The 16,945-nt window shown below is 42.8% G+C and overlaps 2 protein-coding genes and 1 long non-coding RNA gene across 5 annotated transcripts; 1 reads left to right on the top strand and 2 right to left on the bottom strand.

Moving 5' to 3' along the window:
- The first annotated feature begins 111 nt into the window (after nt 1-111).
- LOC125015895 lies at nt 112-8,457 on the top strand. The gene is made up of 4 exons (XR_007113646.1): nt 112-260; nt 843-943; nt 7,173-7,240; nt 8,061-8,457. It is a non-coding gene; the product is annotated as an uncharacterized LOC125015895 (long non-coding RNA).
- On the bottom strand, nt 2,959-10,992 carry LOC125015894 (protein rapunzel-like). Of its 3 annotated transcripts, none has more exons than XM_047597941.1 (3): nt 8,464-10,992; nt 6,017-6,063; nt 2,959-4,871 (listed from the first exon to the last, which is right to left on the bottom strand). In XM_047597941.1, the coding sequence occupies exon 3, from the start codon at nt 4,853-4,855 to the stop codon at nt 4,172-4,174; it is 684 nt and encodes a 227-aa protein (XP_047453897.1). In that variant the 5' UTR covers nt 4,856-4,871; nt 6,017-6,063; nt 8,464-10,992; the 3' UTR covers nt 2,959-4,171. The 3 variants fall into 3 exon arrangements, with proteins under 3 accessions (XP_047453897.1, XP_047453896.1, XP_047453895.1); XM_047597940.1 differs by having other exon boundaries at nt 2,959-4,867; nt 6,016-6,063; nt 8,464-10,962; XM_047597939.1 differs by having other exon boundaries at nt 2,959-4,864; nt 6,016-6,063; nt 8,464-10,958.
- Nucleotides 10,993-13,391: 2,399 nt separating this feature from the next.
- Nucleotides 13,392-16,447, bottom strand: LOC125015893. Its single transcript, XM_047597938.1, has 3 exons — nt 15,728-16,447; nt 13,758-14,054; nt 13,392-13,483 (listed from the first exon to the last, which is right to left on the bottom strand). Exons 1-3 carry the CDS (start codon nt 16,119-16,121, stop codon nt 13,392-13,394), a joined length of 783 nt encoding a protein of 260 aa, XP_047453894.1. The 5' UTR covers nt 16,122-16,447.
- Nucleotides 16,448-16,945: the final 498 nt, after the last annotated feature.

Below are 16,945 nucleotides of genomic sequence, written 5' to 3'. Positions count from 1 at the left end.
GGAGGAAAGAGCGCAAAATGCAGGAGGTGAAATATGCGGCGGATCCATTTTTCTTCTCAGTCAAACCAACATAAACACGCGTTAAGGATTCTTCAACGGAACATAATTTAATTCAGACATTTTTCTTTTAACCCGTCGTCCACATATTTTGACGGTTTTATTTTTGTTTTTATCGTATTGAGCCTTTTTTGCGCACTTTCCTAGCGCAAATGTGTCACCCTGGAGAGTCTGAGCCGCTGTGAAAAGGATCCAGACGTGAGGTAAGACGCTCAGAAAACAGTTTTTCTCTTTTTCGTGTTTTAATATATCACAGACAGATTTTTATTTTTTATTTTTATTTACCTGAAGCGCATCTCACATCCTGAAATGACTGTTTTTTTTCACGGTTTTAAAATAAATGTCCTGCTCCAGACGCTTAGATGTGTCATATAAGATTGTTCTGATGTTAAATGAGATTTTAAATGTGCGGGGAGAGGACTCGGTTCATGTATAACAAGACGTGCGTCATCCTTCTTCATTCAGATCCATTAACCAGCCTGTTACAGCCTGGGGGGAGATTCGTTTATATTTGGAAATAAGCACCAGTGGTGGTTTTTATTTTTATGAGTCGTGGAGTTTGTGATGATCAAATTAACACCCCTCTTCTCTCTCTTCTGTGCGCACACGACGCGCCCTGTGAGTCCAGGCTGAGCCTCCCTCACCAAAAGAGCAAATCATTACGCAAATCGTTTCTCCTCCAGAGATTCATCACTCATTTCTCATCGTGCGCAAACACTCAGTGTTCATATGGAGTTTTATTTCAATCTCTGATTCAAAATAATCCTGAATGTCTTCGTCTCCAGCTCCTGTCATGGAAGGAGAGGAGAGGGAGAAGAGGAGCAGCTCCATCACATGACAGACGATGTGCGTCGGTGCCTCTGAGTCTCATTAGTCTGCAGCGCAGGTAAGATCCTCAGATCCTCGTGTTTCACTCATCTGCTCCGTAAATGCCTGCAATGCACATTTTCCAGTTTCGGTTCCCAACTCGCAGCTTTTAAGTCAAACCTGTTCAGCTGGATAATGATACATGAGGGCCATGCCACAGGGGCTTAAACTCGGCTCTTTGTGCACATTTTCCTCTTCCTCCTTTTTGATCCTGTGAATGAATTTAGGTTTGAACTGGTGCAGCTCCTATAAAAGACTGTAGATGAAAAAAAAATATATATATATAAGCAATTTATAGATTTTAAGTGTGGAGACGCTGATGTGATGCTTCAGTCCTGTGGCCCCTCAGAGAAAACAGGTGCAATGGTGAAGCGAGTGCAGTGTTTGCGCCCTCTTGTGTGCAAACCAGTGAATTGCACAGAAAACTGAAGCGACGACAAATGGACTTGTTGGATTATTTAGAAACGTTTTTCCCACGTGTTCAGTTCTAAATGACTGGTAGGAGGTTTGGAGTTTTATTAGGAAAATCTGAGGGTGAAATCCCTCTGAAAGTCACGTGATTAGAGTCTGATAATGACAGGAACCTGTTTTGATCTGGTTTCATTCCCCAGTCCATGTTTACAACACATTATAAGCCAGAGACTCCAAACCAGGAACAAGGAGTGAAACCTTTTGGGCCAGACTTTCAGACCGTGGTGCAAACTGATGCAGATTAAATCCCACTCACTTTCCCTCCTTTCGTCTGTGGACGCTGTCGTTCTGAAGAGACTCCTTCTAGTGAAGGTGGACGGCTGAATCCTGACCTAAAGAGAACGAGTTGCACATTTTTCTGGGCTCTAGTAAAGAGTTCTGCTCTTACAGACATCTGCAACACGAACAGGACATAAAATAACACAAAAAAAGGAGTATTTTAAGATTCCTTGTTTCAACATTTTAAACCGAACAAAAAAAACAGCCTGGTCAAATAAACAAAAAATACCTCAAACCGTAAATCTGTGCAAATGTTCCAGATTTAAAATACTCTTCATTTGTATTTCCACTGGCTGCAGTTCCTCTTTGCTGTTTAACATGAGCTCCTCTGATTATTTTTAGACAACATGCGCCTGACAAAAGTGGGAACATGATCATAAGATGATGGATCTTTTATTCCTTCATATTTTTAGTTAAAATGATACAGTTTTATGATATTTAAATAAGGACTACTGCAGTTTTGTTTATTTTTAAAGGTTTCTATGTGGGTTTGTATCCAGACACAGAAAGTCTCCACTATGGCCAAATATATATAATAATAATATATTAACATCAGTATGTGAATGTTTCAGGCCTCAGTCATAGATTCAGTGTTTCAGATCCTCTCAGAGGAGTTGGATGAAGCTGATCTCGTCTATTTATGGCTTCGCATTGAGAATCTCTCGCTCCCTCTTCTCTTCATCTTTTCTGGGTTCGTCCCAAACTTGAGAATTTCTGGGATCAGTACGATGTAGAGCAGACGGCTCAGCCCTGATAGAGACGACAGGCGGCCTGTACCTGTTGTCTGGCACAGACGCTGCTAAAGTGTCGTCCTGGAGGAGTGGAAATCAGACTCCTGCTGGTAGCTTTAAGAAATCCACCAATCAGGCATAACATTATGACCACCGGACCTTCCTGATACTGTGTAGATCTCATCAGAGGATGGATTCTGATCTTCTTCACCCAGAGATCTGAGAGTTTATTGAAATATTTTTACTGCTACTCCAGAAAAAGGTTCACATTTAGCATTTCTAACACGGTTTCTACACTGATCAGGCATAACATTATGACCACCTTCCTAATATTGTGTGGCTCCCCCTTGTGGTGACTCATCAGAGAACAGACATGGGCCTTCTCAGGGCGTCCTGTGGTGTTATGGGGGGATCTTTGAGGGGAGGATCATCCCACAGATACTAGATCAGTTTGAGATCTAGTGAATTAGAGCCCAGGTCAACACTTTGTGCTGTTCTTCATGTTTTTCTGAGTTGTTTTTGTGGCTGCTGCTGAATAATTCACTACTCCAAGTATTATTCACTCATATATTTATTTCTGTCGGTGTATAATACAGCCAGGCATCAAATATCCATAATAAAAACAGGCAACATATTCACATGTAGGACAGTTAAAAAAAAAAACAAGGCCAGGAGAGGTTCACACATCACACAGCATTCGGACTAGATTCATGTAGCACAGTGTGCAACAACAGGAGACACAGACACAGAACCACAGGGAGGATTTAAAGAGGAGCACGAGTATAAAACATGAATGAAGTCAAACGTTGGTTAGTGTGTGATTATCACGTGTTCACCTGCCGACACTCTGAGGAACATTTAAATATTTCATAACACAGTGGCCAACACAATCTAAATCTGAATTATTAAAGTGAAACCCCTTAAAAAGAAACAAGATAAACCTTCTGGCACATTTAGGCACTGTCGGTCAGGAGAGGACAGATAGTTCCATCAACATCACATAATGACAGGTTTAGTGTTTTACAGGATCTTAACCCCCCATCCAAGAAACTCAATTAAAATGCAAAGTATAAAAAACTTGTATTAACTCCTGCATTAACAATAATAATAATACTAAAAGAAAAAGGCAGAATAAACAGAAGCGAAAAATGGAAGCACAAATGATTAACTGACCTCAGGATTGGTTAATCAGATCAAGTTTGTTTTGTTTCTACAGCGGCAAAAGAGATATTAAGATAATAAGAGATATTAGTGTCAAATAGGATGAAATCCAGATGTTTTAGTCATTTTTGCGAAAGCTGCTCAGATGATTGGGTTACATTCAACTTCTGAGCTCGGTTCCTGTTCCTCTGCTCATGCATGAAGTTCTTATAGTGTTATATATATATTTTTATTTCTGTTATAGAAGGTAAAATATTGAAAGTGCTTAAAGGAATCTCAGCAAAGCTGATGTCAGAGGCTTTTTGGTATAATTTCTAATGACATGTAGTTTATTAAAAGCAGCTCTTAGTTTAGTGTAATGATCCAAAGGCTGATTAACATATTTTTTTTGTATATATTTATCATAATATCAAGGATTTCACCAGCTCTGAAGCAGAACCAGTAGATTTAGGATAAAAAGTGTTTTTTTTAGCGTCAAGTTCACAAAGTGCTTGTTATTAGAGGGAGACGTTACAGCTGGAATGTGGACACATAAGTCCCTGAACACTAAGAGAAAAGCAGCGGTGAAGAAACAAACCCAGAGACTCTTCTTCATGCTCGTCCTTTTATGTGCACCTGCTGAGAGCTTCCTGCATCTTCTCCTGCACGTGCTCCATCTTCTCGGCCCACTCCTCGCTCAGCCCCTCCTCGTCGTCTCCGATGACGGCGGCGTAGCCCATGAGCGCGATGAGGCCGATGCAGAACAGGTAGGTGAGGCGCGTGCACAGCCGCTCCATGGTGCCCCGGTCGCCCTGCGAGTGCTTCAGGTAGACCTCCAGGATGGGTTTGCTGAAGAGCTTGGGCTTTCCCACCACGCCGTCGTAGAGCGTGTGCAGGTTCTGGTCGCCCAGGTCGTTGGAGTAACTCTCCTCGAAGTCGTCCTTCTTGCGCTCGCGGATATCCGGCCGAGCCTCCACCATCTCCATGAACTTCCTGAACTGGTGCTTCAGGTTCTCCTCCACGGTGCAGTACTGGCCGTCCAGCGTCTCCTTCTTGATCTGCACCAGCGTGTTGCGGTTCTGCTGGGAGAGCTGGTCCAGGGCCCGGTGCACCGAGCCGAACTCGCGCTTCAGGGTGCGGATGTCTTCGTCGTCCACGTGGTGCAGCACCACGCGGATCAGGGAGCCGGCGATGCCAAAGATGGGGTTGACCACGGCGGCCGCGGAGGAGATGGTGGCGACGCACTGCAGCACTTTGACCAGACCCTGCTTCAGCTTGGCCTGGTCCTCCTTGATCTCCTCTTCCATCATGGTGAGCTGCTGCTGAGGAGGTGGAGGAGGAGGACAGGGCGACACGGAGAGGTTTATTAAAGCGAGGCTCTCTGCATGTAATATCAGAACAGTTAACACTTGATGCTGCTTCATTTTGGTTTAAACAGGTTTAATTTGACACCAGGGAAACATAAACGTAACGTATAGATTTAACATAAATAGAGTTAAGAATGGAATTTTACTTCCGTAAACTCAATTTAAAACTAATTCTCAGACTGTGTGGACGATTCCAAACATCCTCCACGTTTTTATGAATCTCTCCTTTTACAGAATGTTTTTACAAACAACCTGGAATTCTGTAGTTACTGAGACCTTCTGCATTCATATAGTCTGTCTACTGTAATTTATGCCTAAAATAGTGCATACCCAACGTAAATGGAAAGCAGCTCTTTGACCATTTGGTCTCTTTTGAAAGACAACGCTCTGAATCAGTGTAAGTGCTACTGGCACTGAGGAATAAGAGTTTGAATACACTGAAAAAGAAGGATTTTATGTCCATTTAATTATTCTTTAAATATTTGCCTTTAAATGACTGTAGCTTGGTGGAGTGCACTAGGAAACACAATAAGATCACAGTTTATCATAATAATACTACAGGAAGTCAGTATTTTCCACAGTTTTTATCCTAAAGGTAGCACCATGTGGAAAAATAGGTGTAATCTGTGCACATTACTGCCCCCTGCTGTTCAGATCTGGGCCTCAGTGGCTTTGTTACGTCTGGAACAGTGAACTAATCGGGAATAGTCGTTTAATTTATTGATAAATTGGAGTAAGAGTCGCCTGTGTGTGATTTTCACTCCTCAGGGACCTTCTGGTCTGGACTGTTCCACAATATAATCTTCTGATGTTCTACAGACAAGATTAGAAATAGAAAAGAAACTATAGGAAGAGAATAAACTGTGCATATATAATTTAATTGGTGGATTGTGAGGAATAGAAAAAGTCAATTGTTCCGGTTAAAAGAAGGTTCAGTGTGACTCCCAGCAGATCTAATCTAGGACTAACATTTACACTGTGCTGCCTCTCAGAGAAGCTCCAGTCGATACTGATTGATTATTTCAGATTGTGACCGTGTGACAGCCACAGAGAATCAGCATAATGGTTGTTTCAACATGATGCGAGCTGCTGTTGAGCCTTACATCAAATCTTCTCTCTCCAAACTGTGGACGACGGGAAGCTGAAGATTCCTGAAAGAAAACACAGACACAGAAAGTCTCGTGTTACGCATTTGTTTTTGTTCTGCGTCTCTGAAGCAGGAAGTGAACACATTCATATCTGCTGCTGTCGGCAGTGAAGGAGTTAATGCGAAGGAGCCTGGTTCTCGTGTTGCACAGCTGCTCTCGGTTTTTCCAGCCTTTCAGCACCAGGCGTCTCCCTGTGTGTTTCTATGGGCTGAGCTGATAGCTCCTCAGCAGGGGCAGGGGCAGGGGCAGGAACAGGAGCAGGAGCAGGAGCAGGGGCAGGGGCTGGAGGGCAGGACGGAGGGTAAACAAGTACACCACCACTGGATGAAAAACCGGTTTGAAACAGGATAGAGGAGGAGACATGTTTGTCTTCAGGCTGGTTTAGAGGATGAAGTGAGCACTGAAGACTCTGTTCACTACCATCACACACGGCTGATTTTACAACAAACACCAGACACTCTCCTCTCAGAGTGTGTCTGGCCTCCTCTTATCTTCCTCAGCTCCTTCTGTAAGTGCTGCTTATGAGTCGGCATGTGAAGCACTTTACCGCCCACAGCTCGCGACACAAAGATAATCAGACCAGGACCCAAACAGCTGAGACCACGAGGCAGAGTGAGTCCAAACAGGAGCCTGATACGGACTCAGGAAATACCCCTGACCACCAGAGGGGGCAGTAATTTACCCACCACACACACCCACACACAGAGCCTGTGATTTCAGCACCACCACTGTGGACTGACAGCACTGAGCAGACTCAGCTCCGGGTTAACCCTTTAACTCCAGGTCAACTTTAAATACAAGCGTTTAAACTTATTTAATCAACAAAAAAATGAGAAAATTCTCAACTTATTTAAACACTCGTGACACCTGCTCTTTTACAACGCTGCAAAACATCCACAAAGCTGTTTCTGAAACGTCGCACATGCAGGATTTTATCATCTTTCACGAGCATCTTTTCGACTTTTGTGCAAAGGAATCGTTCATTCTGCGTTTTTCTTTTTCCTCCTACAGCAGCTGATGAGGACTGTCCTGCTTCTAGTTGATGCTTTAAAGCAACAAAATCATCCACAAATTGCATTCATGTGTGTTCTGCCTCTTGTTTGTGTTCACAGAAGACGATCTACAGGGGCTGACGCACCAATTCCTGACACAATCCGGCTAAATGCAAGAGGCGACACAGGTAATTAAAGGGTTAATTCGTGTATATGTACCTCTAAATTAGTGCCACTTCACATTTTTTGATTTCCATGAGCTCTGAGGTTGATCTGAGCTGTACTGACCAGGAATCAGGTGAATCAAGCAGCCGCAGATGGCAGTGTTTTAATGGTGTTTGTAAATTAACCCTTTGTGCACATGAAATGATCCTTTAATTGACTTCTGACCTCTAAAAAGTTTCTACACAAGTTATTGTCTGGGGTGTTTTGGGGCATTTTTGAGTTTTGAGCAGAATAAAAATGGATTTTTAAGCTGCAGATGTTAATTAAAATGCTTATTAACGCTCCTGATTGAAGGTTAAAAGTTAAAAATGTACCGGGTAGATGAACCAATCACAGCTCAGAGACAGCATGGCCTTTAAAGACAGGGGAGGACACAACGTCCCGCCTCTCAGCCAGAAAGCTGTGGCATAAAGTCACTCAGCTGCTGAAATATTTAGTGTGTGGCTATAGAAAACTGAAAAATAGCCAGATGTTAACGTAAATAAAGTAAATAAATATAAAGTAAAAGTAAAAAGGGAGAGACACTGACTACATGCTGGCTGTAAACACAGCGTCTGTGTGGGTGAAATCAGGAAGTCTCTCACCTGTCTCCAGGCAGACCAGTGGCCATCTTGAATGTTTTCTATGATCACAGCTGTGCTAAGCTAATCCACATTTGACACAATCCTTTTATAAATCATTCCTAAAGTTAAAACCTTCACATATCCCTTGACTTTTTTAAAAAAAGAAATGGTTTTCTGGGACCTTCCTCTTCCTCATGAAGGTGTTTCTCTCCCCACACAGCTTCAGCCTCTGAGGCCACTTCTCTGGAGGAAGTCAACACAAATAGCTGCAACAGTTCAAACAATAACTGCACAAATGGAGGCGGACATACAACAATGAGGTGTCATCCGGAGTTCTCCGGTGTTTGTGAGTACTTCAACCACCAAACATCTCCTGTGACTCCAGCTCAGGGCCAGGTTTCTGCCTTCTTGCCCAGCTATGGCTCCCCCTAGCCGTGCCTCCATATTTCCTTGTTAGTGCACACCATACTGCCCTGACCCTCCCTCGTCTATTACGCATTAAATACACCAAGATACACCTGGAAACCTCAATTTCTCGGTCGAAATGTTGAGTCTATAGCCTCCATGTGCCTCCCAGCCAACATTGGGCTCCATTGGCCAAAGCACAGCAGAGGATTCCTTACCTTTCTGAGACTGGCTCTGCCTAAACCTCCCTCTCCACAGTCATATGCTCGACAGCCTCCTTCTTCTTCCCAGCAATCCCTGCAAAAAAGGACACTTCCATGTATGGTGAATGTGTAGGGGTGATCAAATTGGACAAAGCCATTTCTAAAGAGCCCAGAAAGCCCCAAAACCCCAAAAATGGCACTTTGGGCCCCAAATGGACATAATTTCCAATATTCCAATTAAAAATTGCACATTAATGGCTTTAAATAGCAAAGCCCCTTCCTCATATAAGCTCTCTCCTACCCCTATGATTTGAACTTATTTTGGTCCATCCAATAGTCAAACACATGCTACTGAAGAACAGTTGTCATGAGTGCGCAACTGAACTCGTAGGAGACTTTCTGCTGCTTTTTTATGCGTCTGCCAAGCCCCGGAGCATCCTGAGAGGCTACATTTATTCCACTGGTGGTGTTGTTGGGTAAAACAGACCCGTTGTCTTGAGAAATCGACCGTAAAAAATCGAAGATTTATTTTTTTATCCGAGTAAAATCCAACAACGCCAAAAGAGAGACGCGCATCCAAACGGACCTCTCCAAAAGTGGACAGGTGTCTCCAAAGATACAGGGAGCTCTCCAAATGCTCCAGGAGGAAAAAAAGAAAAGTTTATCCGTGTTAAAAGGTAAATATAAAAATAATTATGTCCAAACTTTACCAGGGGCACTCAAAAAATTAAAAGCTACTTTCAAACATGTGGAATTTAGAGACAACTGGAGGCGAAGTGCAGCGAGAAAATGCTCCAAAAGGCGCAAGGGAGCCACAGACGAAAATGTTTATTAGTTTTAACGTATTTAAATAAATAATTTATTAAATTATACATCTAATAACACAGATGGCATCGACGCACAGAGTACAGATGTAAATGACCGTCTGTGTGGCCGACAATTCGTATCAAGCGGACAAGAAACTGAGCTGCAGACGCACCCATTCAGTGCGCCAGACTAGTCCTGCACCCAGGCACAGTCTGCTCCTTCAGCCAGGCGTCTATGGGAGTAAATACAGCCCTGCACACACAATCCAGTCAGTTATCTGCTGGTGGATCACTGCGTCGACGGTTGAAGCTGTTTCCCCAAAATAAACCACATGCAAATCATGCAGGCAGCTGCAAGCGCGCCGTTAAAGGGCAGCCCTGCTCCTCCTTATCCCGACTGATGCCTGGGATGTCCACGTCGCGTATTAGCACAGCACATACATTCGGCACTAATAGGATGGGCGTTTGTCTCACTGCGTGTTCAGACCTGAGCCTGTAGCAGGTTACAGACCCCGCATCCCCTCTCTGGAAGCCTCAGGCTGCAGCAGAACAGCAGGCGCCCTGTCCACTCTGCGCTCTGCACTGAAGAAAAAAAAAAAATAGAAATAAAAAGACTTCTGTCTTGTTTTGAACTGACAAAGGCTTCGTTCTCTGCTCAGAAACGCTCAAACCCACTCAGATCTTGTTGGTGGTGGAACAGACGCATGTATTAACGGTCTTTATTTAGCACCAAGCCGCCGTCGGAGGCGCACGCCTGTCCTCATTGTTCATCCGCAGCAGCAGCAGCGGCAGCAGCAGCTGTCAAGCGGCTCACATTTCAGACGAGGAGTCCCAGAGCCACGGATCCTCAGATCCACATACACCGCGCAGCTCTCACCACACTGACGCACAGCTGCAAGATCAGCTGTGCGTCAGTCGGCGGTTTAAATGCGTAATATTCAGACTCCAGGGCGATAAACGGCCTCTGCTGTAAGACGTCCCTGTTTGTGTTTTAGCTGGGGGGCAGAAGGAGGAACAGATGGAGGTCTGAGGGAGACACTCAGGAACAGAGAGAGAGGCAGAGACAAAGCAACAGAAAGAGAATAACAGCCAGAGTCCCTGATTTTCTTCTATATTTATAGCGATTTACTGTATTTAATACTTCACTCATTCACATTAATCTGCTGTAGCTGTACTGCAGTTTATTATATTTCTAAAACAATACTGCAGTTTTTGATCATTCTGTATTGTACTGTATTTTAGGAAGTAATATATTACTATGGTATTATTAGTCACCATTATTATATCAGAATTACGTTATAAATCAAACAACGTTCTTAACAAAAATCAGATATTTCAATAGTAGCTGTAGAGTTATAAGAAATTAAATTTGAACCAGTTTTGAGCATCTATAGGTTATAACGATAAAAAAATACCTTCCATCTTAGCTAAAAGGTATAAACTATGTATTTTGTGGCACATTACAGCGTTAAATCCTAAAACAAAGTCCCAGAAATCCACATCGTATCTTCAGGTCTACTCCAGTGACGCCATGTTGTTAAACAGAGTGTTATTTATAGCCACCCTGTGATATTAACCTGCTACATTACAGCCCAGTCCAGAATATACCGAAGAATGTTCCAGCTCAGTTTGTTCAATGTGACACACTTTAAATGAATCATTTAAAATAAACACAAAAAATTAAAACAAATCTTGTCATTTTTCTTTTATTGTACAAGTATGTGTTAAATCAAACCTCTTGATGCCTCCTCAGGATGAAAATGAAACTCGTTGGACACAATCTTTCAGCAGGAATAATCGGTCACACGGCTGTATTTGAATCATGTTTTTTTTATTTATGTTCAAAACAAAAAAGCAAAAAAAAAAACAACATTTATATATATATATCCCCCCCTCCCTATAAATTCTGCTGGTTATTTTTTAACCCACCATGAACATCAAAGCCGCTGCAGCCTTTACAAATAAGAGGAGCTGTAGTTACAGATGTCGGACTCCAGGGGCGCTGTGGCTGTTAACAGCAGATACACACCGACTTAGCCACTTTATTAGGTACACGAGTGAACGCATTGTAATCTAAATCCTCCTCCATGAATTAAGTGGTGATTAACCTGGATTAATATTTTGGAGGATAGTCCACCAAAATAATAGGAACCTCCAGAATTAAAACATGTCTCTCGTTCATTTCAGACTAATCCTGAATACCAGAACCACGAAGAGGAGATTTAGTGCGGGACTTATTATTTTTATTATTATAATGCATTGACTAGTGTACCTAATGAAGTGGCTGGTGAATGTATTAGGCTGTAATTGGTGTTCACAGGGAGGTTAGCTGCATAAATAAACTACAAGAGAGACTCTCCATTTGACCTGAGACGAATCAACATCGGTTTCAAAGAATAATTAATAAAATACATTTACATAGTGTTCTCTGAAGCACAGTGAATTAAAGGTGCTCCATCAGCTGCACAGTATTCCTCCACTGTTGTCTCTGCTGGCTGTCTGCATATCTCCGGGCGGGTTCACGTTCTCAAACAGGTGTCCGTACTGCGTCTCCGTCTGGTGGTGGCTGACCTTCTGAGAGTTGTACCTGGAGGAGACGGCCCTCCACGGCTCCCTCTGCAGGGACTGAAGCTCCTCGGGGAACTCTGACATGAGCGTCCTCCGTCTGCTGTCCCCCAAGGAGCCCGGCTGTGAAAACTGAGCGTTTGTGATGTGGAGGAACTGGTCGGAGCGCGAGGGCGTCACCTTCTGGCGGGCGATTTTGCGGGCGTAGTATCGGCGGGAGGCGGCTCGCCACGCCGCCCTCTTCAACCTCTGGGCCTCCTCCGGCAGCTGGGACATGGGAACGCTCTTCCTCTTGTTCCTGGGGAGGTGAGAAGGGATCACACAGAGGAGTAAGTATGACGTAAGCACGAGAAGATTTATTCATAAGGGTGCTAATGTTTAAATGTTAAAGAAAAACTTATCACCTACATCAGACTGCAAATCTGAGGAAGGTTATTTAATTCATGTTTTATGGTCGTGTGACAAAGTCCAACGATTCTGGGCCAATATTTATGACTATCTGTGTGATACTACAGAGATATAAATCTCATTTAACTCCAGACTATTTGTTTTGGGAGATCATTCAGTTTTGACAACACAAAAAAGTGTTGTCCAAACCAGTCTGATTGGTAGACAGGTACTTGTGAGGGGGTGGAAGACAGAGGGGGTTCCCTCTGTGCAAGCTGCAGCTTTTTATTGTTTTATTCTATTATTGTTACTGTTAAAATAATGAAAATAAAAGAAAAAGAAAAATATATCAGCACTTTGAACACAGATGTGTTAATGGCAGCTGGACTCCACTTAGAAAGAGGTGCTGCTGATGTACATGTAGCCACCATTAGTGTTCTTAAGTCTAACTGCATTTTTCCTGCTGTCAGCCTCAGTTTATCATCTTCAGAACATTATAAAAGGGTTGACTTGTTCCCAACCTCTGTCAGAAGCTGAATCAGACAATAACAGGTGAGTCTGAAGGTGGTAGAATCTCTATTTCCTCATCTATAAATACTTTTCTGGAGGAAAATTGTTCTGGATTCATATTTATGAATATCCTGTAGCTCTTCTTTCTGATATTAGATCAAACTGTATTGTCATTGCATATAGTGCAGGTACAACTTTTTCAAAGCATATTTTATTTTCATGGACCTCTTGCAATTACACCACGGACCACTAGGGGCCACTAAAATCACTGGTGTAAATGATCTAGTGCCACTTGAACACAGTGTGCGTTTTACACCTGTTTTCTTCCGTTCTACTGTTATTTTGAGTGTAATTCATCCCCAAAAGGAGAGAAAACGACATAAATAAAGATGCATTTTTACTGTTATTATTTACATTTATGTTGATATTGTGATTTTTTTTTTCCACGATATTCGTCAAGTGAAAATCTGCACAAATCTGCACGACTGGTAGGACAAAACTAGAGCTTTTCCTATGCTTTCCTGTGAAAATTGTCTTTGCTCTATTACATAATAAAATCAGTTAATATAAGTGAAGAAACTGTCGTCATTACTTCATAGAATAAATTACTTTTAAACGTATATGAACAGAAAACAAACGTAGACTTGAGGCTTGTGGTGTGTTTTATAAAATGTCTCACCTCAGGTGTTCGTCAACCATTATGAATCTCAAAGGGTCGATTTGAGGGTTCTCCATGAGCCGGTTTCCCTCTCGGTTCACCAGCGTTTCTACAGGGATCGGAAAAGGAGGAGGGACGCATTCTTAGTCATGCTGATAGAAACACAGCTACCTGTCACAGCACAAAGGAAACTAGAAAACCTTAACAAAATAAGATTTAAACTCAACAGCGAACTAAACGAGTTTAATGCCAAATGTGATTCCTCTGTGCTGCAGACATATTTTGGATCTTTAACACTAGCCCTATTAGAGTAAATCAAAGTTAAAATAGTAGATCATTATTGTTCAGTGTGGCTAAGAAGACCGATAACGTAGGTACACTACTTTTTCCACTGGCACCGTCTCTGTCCTGACGTGGACTGCTGCCGCTGTCCTGATGCTCTGCCGCTCTCTCCTCGCTCATCTCCCACTTGATTAAGTCCACGTCACACGGCTCTTCTTTGACCACGAGGCCGCTGGGAGACGTAGGCATATTCCTGGCGGCCTCTGTCACACACGAAGCCTCCGAGGAGCGCGAGGTGCTGCTGGTCTGGTCCAGGCCCATTCTGCTGGGGGACGACGGAAGAGCCGACTCGTGGCTTTGGGAGGACAGGTGAGAGGCGGGTCTCGCAAAAAGGCCCACTGTAGAGAAGGAAGCACAAAACGGGACATTTAAAAATACTTTGGAGCTGGTTCAGGAGACAAACGGTTGTCTTTTTGAGTCATTGTGTGAACACTGAGGTAATTGATTAATTGTTAAGTCTGTTAACCCTTCGAATCCTAAGCCACTTTTTGTATCTGCCACATTATTGTGGTCTCATTTTTATGTACACACCTCAGATTCAGGCCTACAGGCTGATGTATGTCAGTTGTGTTTCCATGCAGTGTAACACATTTTAAAAGCTGTAAAATTTAAAACAGGAATTTAATTTTTCTTGTTTTAAAAATTCAAACTTTGAATGAATTAGTATATACTACAAAGTTTCAGGTGCCCTGAAACCTAAGGAACAAAGGAAAAAAAATGGTGGTGTTACTACATTCAGAGAATCTGCACATTATGAAACATCATTTGATGTAAATTCGAAGATCTGCCTTTACCACAGAGATTAGAGAAATGGGTTGTTCTTTTCCCCACTATAAGTTATAGTGCAAAATATAGTAAAGATTACTAATACCCTTATTAATTTTTATGCATACGGAACATCAGTGCATCGTAGCCTTGTTTCACACCTCAAAAAAACACACATGACATTTGATGACTTGAATCCATCCCATTTTAAATGAACTAATATTACCTGAAGACTTGCCGGTATCTTTGGTTTTAAATTGGTTCCACTGCCAAATGTCTTCTACTGGAGTTTATTAATTAAGGTTTTAAAAGAGAGCAGGACTTCTCTGACATATGAGGGAATATAAACTGTATATGATTTTACATTTCATTGATTTAAAAAGATAAACAAATCAGCTGTCGTTATAGTAGACACACCTTTATTCAAATGTAGCTGTAGAATGTTTTTGGAGGATGTAATTTAGGTCATGCTGAGCTGTGTTGAAGTCTTTCTAGATATAAAGCTGCATTTCATAATAATAGTTGAATTTAAAACACATCCATTGACATGTTGCAGGACAGTCCAGTTTTAGCTACGTGTTCCTAATAAACTGCCAGCTGAGCGCATGCATTATGGTGATTCCCATTAAATATACAACCTGTAGGAAGAGTTGATACTTAAACCTTCGTGGAACCATATCTGGTAACTTCAGCATATTATATAAATAATAAATTGCGTCCCTCTTCCTCTCACTGAGGTTTAGAATCATGTGGTTTTCATTGAGCCAATCAGAGAAGATCAAGGAAACATCTTCCGGTCTAATGTGGTGACCTCTGCATGAACTCTGAGCACCACTGATTTATGAGGAACCATGAAGAAGGAGAAGTGGCCTAATATAAAATAATCATAAGCCGTTATGTTCTAATGGTCTAAATACATATTTACATTTGTTTACCACGTAAGGGCAAAGAACATATCTTTAGTAAATTCATTCATTTAGGTTAAATACTTTATACTGGGTTTAATAAGGCCAGAAATTGTAACTGTGGGAGTTTTAGGAACAAAAAGAACACAGATATTCAGCCTAAGAGACGACATCATTCTTTCTCGTGTCTCTCCTTTTGGAGATGTTTAAACCACATATTATTGTACATGTGATATTTTTTTTTTTGTCATTTTATCATAGACGAACCTTAAAAGAACACCTGTACTCCCATCTATCAACCCAGGTGTGCTGCATCCATCCGTGTGCTCTTGTTCACTCACATGAAATGCTCATCTCACACTCCTGCTGCCCCGATGCCATCAACTCATTGTCGGTGCCTCCCGGTTCAAACCCGCCCTGCTCCCCTCCGGTGAGCCGGTGGTCCCCGGAGCTCCGGGATGTGCCCGTGCCCGTGCCCGGGCCCAGCCTGCAGGTGCATCCGTGCGGTCGCAGCGCCTGCAGCTCGTCCTCGATCTCCGTCAGCCTGCACTCCAGCCGCTGGATCTCTTTGTCCCTGTCGGCCACCATCCGCTGGTACTCCCGACTCCTGGCGCTGTTTACGCCGTACAGCACGTTTACGATGGAGTCCACCGCCAGCCGGATGGCGTTTTCCACCACCAGAGCCTCTTCGTCGCGCATGTGCGGGTGCAGACTCCTGCTTGTGGCCAGATTCATCTCTGAAATCGTCTGGTTGTTGACGTTAGCGAGCTATCTTTTAGCCAGCGTTAGCCACCGAGGAAGCTAAAGCTACCTGGAGTCACTGAAGACACCAGCCGCGGAAACACGTAATGACAAAAGCCAAAGTCGCATTCAATAGAAGGTTTTAGGGATGTAAAACTATTTCAAATAAAGCATAATAACACAGAGCTGTGTTTATTAGCTACCCACAAACCGTGAGCTTCAGGTGTGTTTCCGTCGCCTTTCCCTTCTTCGTTAAGGCAGCGGCGGTCAGTGCGTGATCTGCTGGAGGCCACAGCGCCGCCCTAGTGGCCAGTTAGTGTAACGCTACTACGGGCTGGTGGTAATTGAACGGCATTTCTAGAAATAAGAGTTGATTATTCCACAATTAATTGGCATCTAATGTTATCATATTTTTTTTTTTAAATCAGTTAAGTAAATCAGTTAAGTAAAATAAGTAAAAAATCAGATTCTCAAGTGTTTGCATTCATGCCTTTAACGAAATACGAATGTCTCTGCGTCAGCTACTTTATCAGTAATTATATTGTAATTAAAAATAGCTCTGCACTCTGTCCCATTTGAAAGCAAGGGTAACTGTTACGTGCCAGGCAGCCAGGTACTCTGTGTGTTTGTGTCTCCCCTCCCCTTTCCTGTTATTTCTTCAGGTAATGGCTGCAGAGACGCTGCTCACCTGTGTAGACAGGCTATTGGATGATTACCTTGTCAGTTGGCCAATCACAACAGAGGAGAAACCTTAAGATGGAGGACGTCTCAGGCCTTCACTCTCTTTTCTCCTGCCTCTTGATTTGGCTGCACATGAT

Source organism: Mugil cephalus, chromosome 11, assembly GCF_022458985.1.
Source record: "Mugil cephalus isolate CIBA_MC_2020 chromosome 11, CIBA_Mcephalus_1.1, whole genome shotgun sequence".
Taxonomy (NCBI): Eukaryota; Metazoa; Chordata; class Actinopteri; order Mugiliformes; family Mugilidae; genus Mugil; species Mugil cephalus.
Note: the sequence above shows the minus strand (reverse complement) of the source record. Positions and strands in the feature narration are given on the sequence as shown.